Source organism: Melanaphis sacchari, unplaced genomic scaffold, assembly GCF_002803265.2.
Source record: "Melanaphis sacchari strain LSU unplaced genomic scaffold, SCAv2.0 Contig7_pilon_pilon, whole genome shotgun sequence".
In the NCBI taxonomy this organism is placed as follows: domain Eukaryota; kingdom Metazoa; phylum Arthropoda; class Insecta; order Hemiptera; family Aphididae; genus Melanaphis; species Melanaphis sacchari.
Window position 1 is genome coordinate 1,961,228 of NW_020271560.1, and position 18,980 is coordinate 1,980,207.

General features: G+C 25.5%; 2 protein-coding genes across 2 annotated transcripts; one reads left to right on the plus strand and one right to left on the minus strand.

The window, feature by feature from the left end:
• Positions 1 to 701: 701 nt before the first annotated feature.
• LOC112601939 (28S ribosomal protein S9, mitochondrial) lies at positions 702 to 17,173 on the plus strand. The gene is made up of 11 exons (XM_025349837.1): positions 702 to 1,020; positions 1,327 to 1,459; positions 2,292 to 2,395; positions 3,541 to 3,714; positions 4,021 to 4,106; positions 4,175 to 4,250; positions 5,697 to 5,822; positions 5,885 to 5,927; positions 5,988 to 6,103; positions 16,789 to 16,951; positions 17,017 to 17,173. The coding sequence occupies exons 1-11, from the start codon at positions 946 to 948 to the stop codon at positions 17,106 to 17,108; spliced, it is 1,188 nt and encodes a 395-aa protein (XP_025205622.1). The 5' UTR covers positions 702 to 945; the 3' UTR covers positions 17,109 to 17,173.
• On the minus strand, positions 7,067 to 12,196 carry LOC112601931 (transient receptor potential channel pyrexia). Its single transcript, XM_025349823.1, has 2 exons — positions 11,411 to 12,196; positions 7,067 to 9,306 (listed from the first exon to the last, which is right to left on the minus strand). Exons 1-2 carry the CDS (start codon positions 11,998 to 12,000, stop codon positions 7,125 to 7,127), a joined length of 2,772 nt encoding a protein of 923 aa, XP_025205608.1. The 5' UTR covers positions 12,001 to 12,196; the 3' UTR covers positions 7,067 to 7,124.
• Positions 17,174 to 18,980: the final 1,807 nt, after the last annotated feature.

Genomic DNA, 18,980 nt, shown 5'->3' on the forward strand with positions numbered 1-18,980 from the left:
GAATATAGTAAAAAGTATTATAATTAAAAATGTCTAAGCAATAAACATATAGTTGTAATTTCAACTAATTCTTTCGATAGATATTTCAAACCATAGTTTTTATCAATGTGATCATATTGTTTGTGCAAAATTAATAACTGATTGCTAACATTTAGATCTTGTTACGTAATTAAATCTAATCGACAAATCTCGCATTTATTTTTTTTCAAAACATTTATTAGCTAAATAACCAGAAAATATATCACACTACATGTTTCTAATGACGATTTAATTGAATAATTATAATTTTCAAAAGAGGAAATGGAATCTTCGGATGTTTCTTGTAGTATTTTTTGATTTTGTGTGCATGGATCATAATTTATTGGTTTTGGGATTTTTACAGTTAAATCTTTTAAAATACCAACCGTCATATATTCATCACCGTTAGGTTCACAGTTGTTGCACGAATTCGAACATTTCATTAGACGATATGTACATGAATGACCAAAGCATTCTAGCCGTAAAATTTTTACTATAACCATTTTTTGACGAATAACTGAAAACAAATTTAATTAACCACGAAATTGGCGGGAATAAATTATTCAGCTTCGCACGATAACGCGAGTACCTTGTCTAGTATAATCGTATAATATCTGTATTCTGTGTATTTAAATGATAACAATTGATAAGCCTTGCGGCAAGTCACACTTTATATTTTATACCTATTTTTTTATAGTCTACAATATACTATAGTACATGAGCACAAGCTCCAGTTGGAATGTGGAGATAATTGCCAGATGTGGATATTTAATTTTTTTTAGAAATTTATTATTTTAATTTGAGTTTAGTTGTAATTAAATTATATTTTTTAGTACAATTTGTTTTTAATTTTTCAATATGTGCCTTCTTATTCCAAAATTAGTTAAGTAACAAAGTATTTATTTAGTACAATCTCAAATTCTCAACATGATTGCATTACAACGTTTATTTAATAGTGTTACCATAAACAAATTCAATACTCCAAAAATATTGTCAAATTTTGTAAGTTTATTTATTATTTTTAAAATATATCATACTAAATTTTTACAAAATATTGTAATTGAAAGAAATTGTTGGCTGTTGACATCATACAAAAAGTGATCTAATGACATTTAATATATTAATTTTAATTAAATGTTATACAAATTTAAAATTATAAAAATGTTTATATGATCACTTTTTACATAACAGTGTTTATATAATATAATATACTTATAAATTGATGGTCATCATAATATTATTATATATGATACCATCACTCAAAGTAGTATACTTAATCATTTCTATAGCTTAAAATGTATGTATTAGGTACCTAGATGTACATATGGTTTAAACAATGTGGGGAGTGATGACCCAAATGTTGAAATTATTGAAAAGAAAATTGTAGAAGAGAAAACTAGCTTGGCTATGCGAGCATATCTTCAAAGAGCTACACAATACAGTAAGTAATATTAAATTATTATCTAATAATTACCCATAGACCATAGTAAAAAAAGTCATTTAAAAATATAAAATAATTTTATTTTTAAATCTATTTAATTAAAGTTATTAAAAATAATATTTAATATTTAATAGCCTGAACACAACAACTTACTTTTAAATTCATAAAAGTGTACTCAATTTGTTTGATTTGACTGGTGATATGAAGGTGAATTTACCAAACATGTTTACCTCCATTTTTCTTTTTTATAATATTTATTTAAATTCTAAAATTTTTTTTACTATTTGAAGAATTATTCATTAAATAATTTTTAGCAAAAAAGTGGGGTTCTTTTTTAAAACTATAGGTTTGCATCACCTTAGAATACTTCTTAAATTATACAAAAAATATTTAGAAATTAAAATAGTCTTTTGAAATAAATTTCAAAAATAAAAATTTTAATACATTTATTATTAAAAGTAAAAATGAAGATAAGCATGTTTGGTGAATAACTTTGTATATTTTATTTTAAAAATATTATTTATAATTTTAACAAGTAATTAATTGATAAAAGTACAAGCCTATTAAATATATTTTACCAAGCCTGCTATGACCCATAATATATACTTATAATAATGAATTATCCAATGAATAAACCTGCTGCCTAATGAATATTTAAAATTTTAAAATTATCATAGTTTATTAAATTATTTCTAGTTATTGTGTTATAATAAAAATGTTTATATTTGTTATCCAAATATTTTTAAAAATATATTATAAACACTTCTTAATTTATGTATAAAATTATTGTTTTCTATAACATAAGATAAATTTATATTACATAATATTTCAGATAACTTTATGGAACAGCAAACACATGAATACAATGTTGGAAAACGTCATTTAGCTAACATGATGGGTGTTGATCCAGAAACATTTACTCAAACAGATATTGATGTTAGTTTATTGTTATATTTGATTTACAAGATAATTTTATAAATATTGATTTAATTTTTAGTCAAATAGAATACAATAATATATCTATAAGGCCTAACTTTAATATAATTTAAAGCTTAAAATATTTTCATGTATATTGTATTACTAAAAAAAAAAAATAAAAAAAAAAAAATTATTGATAGATATAAAAGGTTAATAGGTATTTAGGTGTTTTAGATATAATTAAGTTAAATTCTATTTTATAATTTGAATGAAAGTTTTATTACAAAATTTAAAACAGTTTATTTTAGATAAGTAGACAAGTGATTTTCTATTAAGATTTTCTAATGCAAAATTAAATAATCTTCACAACAGTACAAAACTATTTTTGAATATTATGATATGATGATCTAGTGGTATATTTATGATAGAGATATTAAGGATGTTACAAAAATTGTGTGATATAATTTTAGAGTGATATTGTTGACTCTTTCATGTAGTGTTATTCAATTTAAGTTATATTAGATTTAGAAAATCATGTGTTTTTTTTTTGATAACTTATATTATAACCATAATTAAATTTATTTTACTTTTGAAAGTATAGAATGGAATGTATAATAACACAAATTTTGTTAATTTCAAAAGCATACATTTTCAGTTTTTTCTACATATAAAAATTAAATTAAATTATGGTTTACCAAAACAATAAATACTTAAAATAAATCTGAAACTATTTTTATCAAGATCAAATCTTTTAATTTAAAGAAACAAAAATAAATATACAAATAAATTCAAAATATTTATCATAAAATATTGTTTCCTATTGTTATTTTACATATTTAATACCACTAACCAACATAATAATATGGTGTCAAGTATAAAAACATATAATGCCACACGTGATTTTAAATTAGAATCTTGATTAAATTATTAATTTTTGTTATTATCTGGTAATTAAAAAATATGAACTTATTATTAATTAATGTATAAAATACGTATACAGTAATCAATATTTTTACTAGTCTCCTCCCTGAAATAAAATTATGGATAAACTAATTATTAATACTTAAATTTAATGTATAATTTTAAAATAAAAAAATTAAATCAAATTATTTAAAAATAATCTTAATATTTACCAACTGTATTTATGTTATTATTAATTTTAGGTGGCTATTGAATATTTATTCCCTTCCGGCTTATATGACCCAAAAGCAAGACCTTTAATGAAACCTCCAAGTGAAGTATTTCCACCTAAAAAAGATGCAGAGTTTGATGAGTCTGGACGACCATTTCATGTTTTTTTTTATACAGGAAAACCAAATTTTTATCTAATTTTACACGTAAGTCATATAATTAATTTTTAAATACACGCACACTTTTTAATATAAGGTTACTAAATTTTCATGAACAAATGTGATATAAAAATTTATTTTTGCAAAAATAAAAAAAAAAAACAACAAATAATATGCAGAAAATAACTTATATATGTCTAGATTTTGAGGCATAATATTTAATCATTTTAACTTTTGTCAAAAATATCTAAAAAAACATAGCAAATATTTTTGTTTATATACTAATCAAATTTGTAAAATAAAAGAGGTATCCTTATAATTATAATTCATTTATTTTTTTTTTTTTTGTTATAGAATATTGCTACTAAATTATCGGAATTAAATAAGTTTGAAGATAGCTTGAGAAAAAACAATATACTTCCAGATCCAGATAAAAAACTGTATGTTCAATTGTATATTATTCAGTTCTAATATTTAATTTATTTTAAAAACTTATATTTGTTTATAGAACATCATTAGGAAGTCAATGGCTATCTAAAGAAGATTTGGAAAAATTAACCGTTGAAAAGCTCTCTGATCATGAAGTAAAACAATTCATAAATAATTTACGTTATAAACTAATAGTTATATTTTGTTTTTAAAGATATAAATTATTCTAGACTTAATAATTATAATTAAAATTTATAGGTAAAATATGTTAAATCATATTTTTAATATATAAATTATTTGTTATGTTTGAGGTGAATCTGTTTTGATTTGGTAATTTTTAATAAAATTTTATTATTTTATTAATAATAAACAGTTTGATAAAATTTTGCATATTACAATCCGAGAGGATTGAGTAACTAAGATTATTAATTTAGAATTCTATTAAAAATCATTAGCATAGATAATAAATAAATATCTAAATGTTTCAAAAAAATTAGTGAACAATTTATATTATATTTCTTTATAGTACAATTATTTTTCTCTGACAAAATAATTATAATTTCTTTTTAGATAATTCTCTAAATGTTAAAATATGCTGAAATTACAAAATAAAATGTTTTAAATTTACAAATATAACTATTAAATTTTGCTTACACCATTTAAATAAAATAATAATGTTTTACAAATTATTTTTTATTTTTTAAAAATGATTTATTTTAGTAAAGGTGGTTCATATTCAATATATTTATATTTTTTTATGGGTTTGGTCCTTTTGACCTAATACAAAATACAATAACGGTTTGATTCTTATTTTTTTACTTTCTGAAAAGACATATCTTTCAAATATTATTTGAAAATCATGTAATAGGACAAAAATTTAGCAATATTACATGTGAAGTGTGTACATAATAATAAAAACATATAATCATCACATAATTAATTGTATACCTTGTATATTATGATTTGTTTCTTTAAGCTACTAGATTTAGAATCAGTTCAATAAATAAATCTTAATTTTTCTGATGCATTTGATAATAAATACTTAGAGAAAAAATATTAATTATGATGATAAATAAATCAATTATTTTGTAGTAAAAATGAATTGAATATTATGAATGAGATTTAATAGATACAAATTGTATTTAAAATTACATGTCAAATAATATAACCTACTTTAATGATTTATTATATTCTTTCCATAGTCACCTATTTTAAATTATCTATTTTATATTTTATTCCAGAGGTTATTTATTTAGTATAACTTGATATCAATCACAGTTCTAATTATTTTTTAAAAATAAATAACTATATTACTTTAACCATTAATACAAATATAAACTTTAAATATAATACTTAAATATAATATTAGTAAAAAAAAAGTTGAATTTTCAACATCCCGGTCATTGGTCTGCTTGGTTTCAATTATTTATTAAATAAAAGAATAAAAAAATTATTGAGATTATTTTGCAAATGGTATGTTAGAAAGTAATTAGTATAATGTATAAAACCAGTATTTTATTGTGATTGTGTAATTTTAAATAAATTAAACTGTTATTTATTTTTTAAACCATGTATATTTATATAGTTTTCGTCTATTTTAGTACAAAAATTTTGTGATTGCAATTGAGCGTTTGTTAAAACATCCATGTTCGTATAAATCTGTGGAATTCATTTCTAATTATCAAAAACCAATGATATCTACTAAGGCTATCATTGAATCAGCACCGGTAATTATTTTATTTTTTATGTACCTTAAACATATTTAATGATTGTTAAAATTTATTTTAAGGTTGAATACACAAAAGATGGAAGAGCCTATGTTACTGTTAAGGGTAATTAGTTAACAAATATTATGTAGTATAATCATTAAAATGTTTATTTTTTATTTTTAGATTGTCCAAGGAAGGATGCTAGAGCTGATGTTACAGTTTATTATCCAGGAACTGGCAAGCTATCAATAAATGGAAAAGGAATTGAATTTTTTGATGATATTCAAGCCAGAGAACAGGTAAATTGTCTAATTTAATTTAATACAATCATTCATATTTTGAATATCAGTTATTTTGCTGTCTAATAAAATTTAAGTCAACGTTAAAAAGTGTATTAAATCAAATAACAAAAGAGAAATAATGTATATTGTTATATATTTAATAGGAAATGTAGCTGATTGAGTTAAGTTTAATTACTTACATTTTTGGTATTTAAATACAACTCAAATATTTTTCTTGATTATTTATCTACTATTTATAAAAGTATAAATATAAAAAATATACTTATATACATGTATGTATATTTTATTTAATTGGATAAATAACAGACATTTCTATTTGTTTTTAAGAACCACCAAGTGTTTGGAATTAGTTTATTTACCAGTAGTCAAAAACACATTGCATATAATTTATTTTTACCGACAAAATCCTATAAATCTAAGATCTGGCTTATTTTTTGTTTATATTAACTTTATAAATAATGTATAAACGTCAAATACTAAGAATTCAAACTCACAATGTGGTATTCACAAATTTTAAATAATATGTCCTTATTGAAAAGAAATTGCTGATGTGTGCATGATTAGAATATAATTTATAATGATAATTAAGTTTTATATTTTAGACATGTTTAATAAGACACAAGTGTTTATTAACTAGTAAAAGGAGAACAGAAAAGTTATTTAATTTACGTATTACATTATTTTATTGTAAAATCAATATTACCTCAATTTATCTATAAATAACTATTGACATATTGCATTGTTTTGAGTTAAGAGAAAATGTCATAGGAGAATAAAAATATGACCCTTATATATCAAAATAATCCTTTTTTTTTTTTGACATGTAAAGATTTATTATCAAGTAATTTTTCTTGACAAATATAACAAGATCATTTTACCCTTCAGTATTATAATGAAGTTATATTTTAAAATACTTTTATCAACACATCAATACATAATATTTAAATGTAAGTTGTAACATAGTACATAATATAATAGTTAAATTTCATTAACAAATACAAATTTAGACTAGGAATATTTATGAAGATTTGTTTATAAGTTGTAATAAGAGATCTTGTTGATTTTGTACAATTTCTTTTAGATGTTTAATTTCTTCGACTAAAGCCTTATTTTCCATTTTATTTTCTAACATAGCTTGCTTATAGTCAACTGTATTTAATCGTTGTTGTCTTGCTATATTCAATGCATCTTCCATTATGTATTTTGGTAATCTTTTTTCTGTAGGATTTAATGGTTTTACATAAAGTACCACTCTATATGCTGATGGTGTAACTCTTGCACTCCAATTAAAAAAATTGATTACGCGTCTAGGTAAACAACCTTGAAATAATGCTTGTTCTTGAGAGTGAATTAGCTGAGTTTGTCTTACAAGTTTTGATAAATCTGCAGTTTTGTGCAAACCTTGGATATCATGAACTGCTATTCCAACTAGTAAATTCATTAATACAACAGTAACAAATACAATAAACAATATAAAAGTTATATAAGCACTTATGTTAAAAATTATTGGAGATTCTTCAGATTTCAACAACAAATCTATGTCAAGTTCCCCCGTCATCATTACTAACACTTTTGCTATACCTATTAAAGGATTATTGAAATCATTTGATGTAGGGAATAGTGTGCAAAAACTTATTGTAAATCCTATAAGCAAGCACGAATAAGCTAGCAATAATTTAGCAAATTCCTTTTGAACTTTGGTAAACATAGCAATATATGTTCCAAATATAGGTAACTGGCCAATCATCACCATTAAATTTGACCATCCAAATAAAACAGCAAATGCTCCAATAGGGTTTTGCCAGTCATATGTTTTATTTCCATATAAAAAGGATGTTAAAAAAACACTTGCCACCACAAACCATTCAACAATGTTAGTGATGTTTAAAAAATATTGTTTGACTGAAGTAAATCCTGTTGTTCCAATTAATTTTCTGATTATTATGATAATCGTAAATACCAACAATATATACCAAACAAATTCTATAACTATGTGTGTTATTAATTTTGAATCGAACACATTCATGTTCAGACGACAGGCATTTTGAGTTTCTGATTCATTTAGTTCTTGACTATTAGATATTTCTTGGTCGTCTGTGATATTTTTTGACTTATTATAACAGTCATGTGCTAAAGCTGTCATTACATAAGAGGTTAAGAGTAAAACAAAAATTGCATCAAAAACTAGACGAACAAAATAAAATCTACGAATTTTTTGCCATTTCAAGTATAAAAATGCTTTACATAATGGATGTTCAAGCATAGACTTTTGACCACATTCTTCCAATGTGTGTAATAAAATTATTTCTCCTTGACTAGGATTTTGTAATAAGTATCGAAAATCCATTATTAGTTCAACTTCTTTGGCAGAAGCTTGGTCGTTTAATGTAATTGCTTGGTCAAATTTTTTTTTAATTGTATTTATACTTGTGGGTGTTTTTCTGTTTATTATGCTTAAGGCACTCATTCCGCCTACTGTTCTAGAACTTATGTCAGCTCCTTTTATGATTAAGAAATCAACACATTGGGATAATTCATTTAATGCAGCTATATGAAGTGGTGCATACCCATATCTATCTTTAATATTGACATTTGCTCCCCATTTTACCAACACTTCAACCACGTGGAATGACAAAAAAGCTTTACAAACAGCGGAATGCAAAGCTGTTCTTTTATCTAAATCTAAAGCATTCACTTCGGCTCCTAATTCTAATAATATAACTACAGATTCAGCGCATTGAGCTTTGGCAGCTAGGTGTAAAGCAGTTTGATTTTTATTGTTTACTGCAGTATGACTAGATCCTGAATGTAGTAGTATTTGAACACATTCTGTATATCCATTTTCAGCCGCCATATGTAAGGCCGTCGATTGTCTAGATTTAGATTTTAAATTTATTGTTTTATTACTTTTAGCTAAAAGAAGTTTTAAACATTCTGTATATCCTTTGTCTGCTGCTAAATGAAGGGGTGTATTTCCATTAGTATCCAAAGAGTTGGGATCTATACCAATGTTTAGTAAGTACTTGACACATTCGACAGAATTGGCTTGTACTGCACAGTGTAATACTGTGTCAGTTACCTTACATCTCTGGTCTATCAGAATTTTTGTAGTTTCTAAAGCATTGCCCATAACAGCAGAATGTAATGGTGTATATCCACTTTGAATTGTGTCTATGTCACATTTTTTTTTTATGAGCCACCTGTAAGTAAAATATGATTTTAGATTTTGAGCATAGTTATGTTTTTTAATATTTAATTTAAATATTAATTTTTAACTTTGAGTTTAACAATGAACATATAAGCTTTACAATGTTATCTATGCAATTTTTATTAGTCTATGAAATACTTAAAGGTAAGAGCAGAATCTCAGTTGATTGAATCTTGGTTATTAAATAGTTTTATTTATTTTTTGGAATATATAAGTTGGTGATTTTTATTGACTAATTTTTTTGATAAGTTCTACATTTTACAATAGACTGATGTTGAAAATATGATAATTATAAAATGATATTATGGATTATATATGCAGAGGCTGGTGTATATATTACACAGGATAATAATTGACAAACGGAACACCTGTCTATTAAATTAGAATTCATAAAATTTTGGTCATGGTACATAAACTTTATTTTGTTAGGGAATACTTATACATTGATCAAATCATTTTTTATCCAACATACTTATCTAAAAAAATATTTATTTATGTATATTTACACACATAACATTTTAATTTTAAAAATTTACTTTAAAACTTTTATAATAATATTAACATTTTTAATCTACTATTGTATTTATTTTGTATTTGGAATTTAGTTAGATTGGTCATTTATGTAGGGATTATATTTATCATAAACAATTATTTTATAAAAATCAAATAATTTTAAAATATTATAAAGAAAAAATAATCTTATAGATTCACCAAAGACAAATCTATTATAATTTATAATCTACCTACTTTATAATATTAATTGCAATAATAATACAATGATTATGGTTTTTCAATAATTCAAATTATTTTCATAAATTAGCTGATTATTTAAATCACTGACATAGCTTTAAATCGTTTATAATTTTAATTGTTAATTATAGCCGGTATACACTAATTTATTATTATATGCGACTAATTTTTAGAAATCGGTATTTTTTCACGCCCTAACTGACATTTAAAATATATTGGCACTTGTGTACTGAAAACAGTAGTGTTTCGTCAAATTTAGGACAAATGGCTAACCTATACTATGGATATTGGATACATACTATAAAACATTAATTACTAGTACTTACACTGGATTTTTTATTAATAGACTAATATACTTTATGTCTATATTTAATTATTAAAAAGAACTTGCCAAAATATTTTAACGATATTATGTAAACTATAACTTATTTCCATGGCGTGTTGACAGATTGTATAGATAAATGTTTTCATAAACACGTTGTTCAAATGTCATTTCTATAATTGATTGGTTATCTCTTTTACATTTCATGATAAATATTTATAGCATACCTCAAATATATATATATTTTTTTTTAACAAAGAACATGTTTTACTATGTAGTAGATTTTTAGAATACCTTTGGAGTAGGACGAGTAGGTAGTTAAGTATAAATTTAACAAATTATCGTATACGAAAAACGATGTGTGTCAATCTATAACTAAGAATATTTTATAATAATTTATATTAATAAATAAATAGGTAATTATATTATTATGTTATTATTTTATAGGTAATTTATTTTCCATTAGTAGGTCGAATTTGAATTAATTGTTGACAAAATTATTGCGTATAAATCATATAATATTGCTATGAACGTATGACTTTAAGTCAATATATCAATGTGGTTAGGTTCGATACCTTAAAATTATGTTAACAGATTTGTATAATAAATCGCATAAAAAAATTATTAAATATTTTAAAATTATTGTAATAATGTACGTTATAATGAAAAGCTTACGAAATGTAAAAACAAAGTTAAGTTGTTCGAGAATAAATCAAAATTCTGAGAATTAAACGGATTTAGGATCGCACAATACTGCAATATAAACCAGGTTAGCTGTGTGGTATGAGATCATACAACTCTTTTATGTATTATAATTTATAATGTATTGATTGAAAATCAAAATGTTTTTGTCGTTTAAAACGATTAGGTATCTACATATTTCTATACGGGCAGAAGCCAAATCTCCCTTTTTTTTTTTACGTCTTATCGAAAACTACTCTAGGGCGAAAAAAAGTGCATCTCCTTTAATATATATATATATATTACGACCGAAAGCTATGGATAATAAAAATATATCGTGTACCTGAGCGCGTCGGCGTTTCCCATAAAGGCCGCCAAATGTACGGCCGTGATGCTGCCGCAATGCGAATAGTGCAAGTTGGCGCCGCACTCGTGCAGCGTGTCCAAGCACTCGGCCGGCGCTCCGATGTAAACGGCCCAGCAGAACAGCCTGTCCAGCTCGCTCTGGTTGGGTGACGGATGCACGCTGCCCGGATCGAACTCGTCGAGCTCCACGAGCTCCATGAGCTGCAACCGCCCGTTGCACGTGCGCATCGAGTCCATCAGGTCGCGTCTAATGGTGTCCTTCCGTATGGTTATGGACAGTTCGATTTCTTGTCCGGCCGCGGACGGCTGACCACCGGCGGCCGGCGCGTCTGGCAGGCTCTCCATGAACAAGAACTCTTCGACGTTGGACCGCCGCCTCTGGTCGCCTCCGCCGCCGCCGCCCGGCCGGTGCCGAAAGCTGTACCACCGGTCCTTGAGCGACGACGGGGACCGGGACGTCGCCACCGTCGCCGATGCCGCCGCCGCGCCGCCGTGCCGATTGTGCACGTTCAGGCTGATGGTCCTGTCCAGCGGCACAGCCACTTCTAGGTGATGCCTGCCGGTCATGGTGACGGTGCGGGTCGAATGCGTATACCGTTCCGGTGCGGAACGATAAAATAATTCGCGAACCGGATGTCGGAAGACACGGGCCCGACGGTCGTTCCGTGCGCGTTTTTTAGTCGGCCGCCGTTGCTGCGGTGCAGCGGGTTCCCGCGCGCGTCGTTCGGCTTCTTCGACGACACGCTCGCCAATGTCCGGTGCGCGGCGGTGGCGGCACGGTATTATATTCGGTCGGTGGCCTCTCTCGCGCGGTGCTACGGACGCCAACAGCGTGGCCGCTATCGGAACTATGTAGGTACGCGATCGTATCTCCCTCTATGCCCCCCCTCCCCGATCCCGTCGGCCAGATACACGCGCGCGCGCCCGCCGCTCCGCTCCGTTTCGTACGATTTGTTATGGTGTTTTTATTCGTCGCTGTTTATTATTTTTTTTAATATTAATTATTGTTATTATAATACCGAAATAATAATATTATTATTATTATAATATTATAATAATATATCATGCGCGTGGCGGTGTTCTTGTGACCGGGGTAACGCGCGAATCCTGCACCGTGACTGCGTCTCCTGCACTGCTGCAGCTACCTCAGTATGATAACATATTATTTAAATACATATTATGCTCATTTACGCGTCATACTGTTATTGTTATTAATTTAAGTTTTTTGTTTTACATAATATTATTATTATTATTATTGTGTAATAATTCGTATCAAACGTTATTTATTATATATACGCATAATTCGGCCGTGTATAGGCGTATAGAATTATTTCGTACAACGGTGAAATATTTAAACATTTTATTTTATTTGTTTACTTATTTATCATTATTAGAGTACGGATGACATTAGATGCACCAAAAAAGTATCGAAATATGCCATATAATATTCAGTAAAAATCATAAAAATATGCGAGAAATTTTTTTTTATTTATATAAAATTTACAAATTAAACAATTTACAATAATTAATTACTTAAATAAACTAAGTATATAAAGAAATTTCGTTTTAATATGCAATATATTTCGAGTTTTATAAAAATATACAGAAATATACAAATAAATTTCACCATTAGATTCAAATTATTATGATTCGTGAAGATAACTTAAAAAAAAAAAAACCTAAAAAAGTGAAAAAGAAAATAATAAGCGATTGCATATAAATTCGCGCTCCGGTTATTATTTAATGCTGACAAAATTATTTTTAAATTTTTGCTTTAACATGCAACACATTTCGAATTTTGTAAAAATATGCAATAACAATTAATATGCAGAAATATGAAAATAAAAATTCACCATTAGTTTCAAATTATTATAATTCGTGAAGATAACTAACAAAAATCCAAAAAAGTAAAAGGAAAATAATATGCAATTGCATTAATATCCGCGCTCTAATTGTTATTATTATTATTTTTTTTTGTTGGTATATCCACAGAATGAAAAAAAAACCACAAGCATTTTGGATTATGTTTATTAAAGTTTTTATTTTTTAGTCGTTGGTTCTAATTTATTAATATTTATCTATAAATTGATAGAAAATTATCATTCATCGACTTTTTTTGTTAATTTGAAATATTTTTATCAGTGATAAATGCATTTCCATTTATATGAGCAATGTTAGTATAATATCCATAGTTTTTAAAATAAAATAATTTTGAATATTACGAGTATAAGGTTAGATGTTGTATAAAATGACGTGTATAACATAAAAAATAAATTTACCATACCTACTCGTAGTTTAACATGCACGATATAATATTAAGTTGAATACGCGTATAACGTAAGGTATAAAATACCGTATTTTTACATTGTTACGATGTACACGTTATACGACGAGCTTCGGCGTAGGTTAAATAGGGTTCAACGCTTAATACGTTAAGTAGGTATATCATAATTATTAATATACTAACGTGATTTTGTATGGTCTAAACTATTATTATTATTATTATTATTATTATTATAAAAAAAAATTTATCCACACGATTGTTTTTATGCAACGTTGTAGTATTATATTATATTCTGTACCATAGCAATACATTCCTTGCACGTAAGCCTGTTGGTTTTTAACAATCAAAGTCAAGGTCGACTGTTGCTATTCAACGCGTATTATACGGTACATACGTTAATAAATGAATCCCCTGTATGCGACTATATAGGTACCAATAATCGATTAATTTTTAATTTTTGCGTCTCGCATTCTCTGAATTAATCGTTGATTTTAACCGCGTACTTATTCCTTGACTCGCGCAGTCGTGTCATGAAATTTATAATTAATATTATATAAAATGTGTGCGATGTCCAGATCGACCATAATATAACCTGTCTGATTTGATATGTGTTTAAGTAAATTAACAATCTTTGGAGCTGCAAATATGATAAATAACTTAAACAAATTGGTAAATAGATATAACTGTGAAATTTATATCAGAGGATTAATCGGTGTTTTGTTACCGATTTATTTTACAAACATCTGAAAATTATTCAATAATGAGTATTCCGGAAATTACGTTGAAATATGGAGGTTGTATATATTGTCATGATTATTATTATTGTTTATCATTCAACACTTGTATTTTTTATATTATGAAGTTTCCGGTTACATTCACAATGTTCTTTAACACTTCTTTTGAAATTCGTCAAAATTACGAATATTTGCAAATTTCTTTGCTATAGTTAAAAATCCATGACATTTTTAATTTTTATATTTAAGGATTCAACATTACATACAAAATTCTACTTAGTTATGTTATTTTTGATTTAATAATAATAATAATAATTATAAAAACATTTAACACAAAGCTACAGTAATTTATGAGCATTTAAGCTTAAAATTCAATCAAATTCGATTGTTCCAACCTAAAATAACGATTTTTGATATTTTGTTATTATTAAAATATTATTATTTTAAATTTTTATTAATTTTTTTTAATTTTAATTTTTTCATTATTTTAAAATAAACATTTGTAATATTTAATTTACTATAAGCATGTGTGTTAATATTTTTGACATGAGACGCGTGAAAAAAAGAAGCCACGCAATGATGACACTTTACATAAAACTTTGTTTAACATTTTTTTTTATAATTTTTAATTGTGGTTTAGATCTCGACATCACCTTATTTTTATCTTTCAAAGAAGATTACCAGGAATGGCATCAGAATTAAACCCTGAAATTCGGAGATTTAGGTGGTTATAGTTAGTTGTGAGCGGAATCGTTTATACAATATTTTTGCAGTTTCATTTACTGTGTTAATTCATAAATCGAAATAAAAAGTGTGATTTGAAACATAGAATTAAGCATTTGTAATTATGCGAAGATCTATAGATTAAAGGTTTAAATGTTGTATATATATGATTTTTTTTTTGCTGCCCTCATAGCTAGATGCCGTATGTCCAGATAGGCATCAGTTGAGTTTTATTAAGGATTAGTTTAGTTTTTATGCCAAGATTGGAATGTTTGCCAAGTAAGTAGGAGAGACATTTCCACCTAGCATTTAAGATAATTCTTTTATTTTTAAAATTATTTGGCTAGATTAGACGTTGGTCTAGAATTAAGCCTAAGTAAAAAATTAATATTCTTTAGATCTCGAAACATTCTACTCTTATCTAAATTATAAATTTCTATGTGCAATTAAATTTAAAAAGTATTAACACTAATTTCAATATATTTATACCACGATCTTACTTACCTATTCACACCGTTCTTAAGTATTTTTTTTAATTAAAATTTGTATTATTTTACGAATTTACAAAAATTAAGAAGAGTTAGTAAAATTTACCTCAATTATGAAATAAAAAAAGTATAATGTAGTTTTACTTACGAATAAATATTATGATTATAAAATATATATTTCATTTAATATTTATGTGAGTTTAAACACTATGTATAAGTGTGTCGAGAATGATTTACTCTGTAAAACCAGTGTGGTTTTTTACAAGTATTTTTGAAGGACAAGGATTTCCAATTTTTAGAGTTTTCAACACAATCAATTATCTTGTTTCGTAATAATATACTGATCTATTAAATACGTATGCTCATTTCAATTTTTCCTTGTTATTATACATTTTTTCAAGTTTTTATTTTCGAATTTTTAAAATATATCCATTTGAGAACCATTTTTTTAAATTTCTTTGATCTTGTATGAAGTTTAAGGATTATCTTGTGATAATACAATTTTATTTTTTTTTTTGACATGAACTTCTTCAACTACTTTTTTTAATGGCAATTCTCATTTGAAAAATTAGTTTATATCGCCACAGGATGTTTTAAGTATCTTAAAACATAGTCTTTAAATGTGCTTTGAATTCCAAAAATTATAATTTGAATATAAATGTACTTTTAAAGAATAAAATGGGACTAAGCATGTTTATTTCCCTCTGTATCTTTCAATGTAAGAATATTTAATTTAAATATCCGCCTCGTATTTTATTCGGATAGGAATTTTTTCATCTATTTTTTTTTTTTTATTGAATACCTTTACCTGGTATGTCGAAACTTATAGATTCGACCCTTCCATATTATAGGTCATAGGTTAAGTTTTTTTTCTATCATAGGAAAGAACAAAATATTAAATTTTTGATTATACAACGAATAAGAAGATAATTTTGTTAAAACTAAATTTTAATTATTAAGTATTATGAGCTTTTTGATATGTGGCAATTTTTTAAACATTTTTAATAATTTATATTACCTATATAGTAATGATCTTAACATATTACTTTTTATTTTTGAACTACAGTATTTTTTATAATATTGTATGCACTATAATATCAATTTCATTTTATGTTTTAATTTTTAGATATTGTTCCCGTTATTATTTACGGACATGGTTGACAAAGTCGATATTCATGCAACAGTCAAAGGTGGAGGAGTTTCAGGTAAAGCCGGTGCAATTCGTTTCGGTATTTCTTGGAGTTTGCGATCTTTTGTGGATCCTGAAACAGTAGAACGCATGCGAATTGGTAAATATATTCTGGTATTATAAAATGTTTTATTTGTTAATACAATATTTTATTTGTTTTTCTAGCGGGTCTATTGCAAAAAGACTACAGGAGAAGAGAAAGGAAAAAGCCAGGTCAAGCCAGAGCTAGAAGGAAGTTTACTTGGAAGAAGCGTTAAAATGTTGTTTTTATTACAGTTTTGTAAATATAATATTATGATGAATTAAAATAAAATAAACTAGATTTTTCATATATTTATTGTAAGCAATTATATACATTATTGAAATATTACCTATTAAAAAAATTGCTTTTTATGCATAATATAACATGATTAAATTATAAAAATTAAATATTAAAAGAAATTTCTAAACACAATCATAAACGTACAATACAATTTATTTAATAAAAGGTAGTTCTTATTTCATAAATCATAATTCATAAATAGTTTTGGCTAGTTAAAATGCAAATCAATAATTTATATTAGATGTATTAAAGTGGTGATTAGCTGATTAGGTATGTAAAGATACATAAAGTAGGTATAATATTGTATTAATATGTTTTCATAATTTCATATTATAATATTATTAAATAAGAAGTTAAGAGTGTTATCATTAAATATTTCATATGTGTTTATACTAAGAAAGTTAAGTAAATATATTTTAGGAATAATTTGATATAAATATTATCCCGATTCGACTTATTACCTGAAAATACCTGTAAGAAAAATTAAGTCAGAATATTAATGTTTTCGCTATAAAACTTATTAAGCATACATATTTTTAATTTGAATTAAAAATAATAAAATATTTAAAAATGTTTGATGGATAAGAAAAATATAACTACCTACCTATTTAATATTATAATTTCCTTAAAATATTATTTGTTTTTATAAAATTAAGTATTCATTTTTATAGTTTTTTTGAGCTTATAATAATAATACATAATAAATTAATTAATAAGTAATAATTATTTGTTGTCACTCAATGGCTCAGCTTCAAATAAGTACAAATACATAAGCACTAAAAACCTAACTTTATTTTGAACCACTTCACTTTATTTTACATAACATACCTATAATTATTATAATAATTGTTATAGTGGCTGTTAAAAAGTATATTTTAACTAGCGATTAATATAATGAGTTTTTTAAGAATTTCTTGTGATATCTACAATCTACATTTAATCTATTAATCAATATTAAGTTCAACAGGAGTATTGACAATATCAATGGTAAAAATATTAGTAAGTAATTGAAAATATTGTGATTATATTTGAAACCTTAAAAGCGATGTGTCAAAATAACTTCAACAAATATAACTAATGAAAATGAAAATTTTGACGATTCAAAAATATTTTTCCAAACCAAAGGCAAGTTGATTCATTTAATTAAATACTAAACTGTAATCCGTAAAATTTACTTTATTATACTTCATCTATCAAGAATAAATTAATTTTCATCTAATAGTTATTTTTGCATTTCATTCATTATTCTTGGATCGGGCTGTATACAGCTAGCATAAACACTAAAATAATATAAGAACTAAGAAGCCTACTTTCCAGTGCGTTGTCATGCGTCATCCATTTGACATCAACACTGTAGGTACCTATGTCTATTGTTCATAAACTTCAAAAAATATATGAGAACTAAAATACTGTAATTATTTATTATTTTACACTGTTAGCAAATTCATAACTTTATTAATAAGTTGTATCTATATTATATAATTCACTGAAGTTTCCCATGCTTCTCGTTTTAAGAAAAAGAAATATTTCAATATAATTGAGTAAATTGTAAATATTTATATATTTTTATGACGGTAAAATGATGATTAATATAATTTAAGAATAAAAAAATATAAAATAAGTGATCTGTAGTTTTATGATATTTTAAAAACGATCAACATATACCTAACTATACATTGATTTGACTAATATTATTATCAATATTAATGTTTTACAAATTAATCGGCAATCTGAAAAAAATCTGTAAATACCTAATAAATATAAAAAGTTATGAATAGATACTCTATTAAAGATATATAGATTTTGT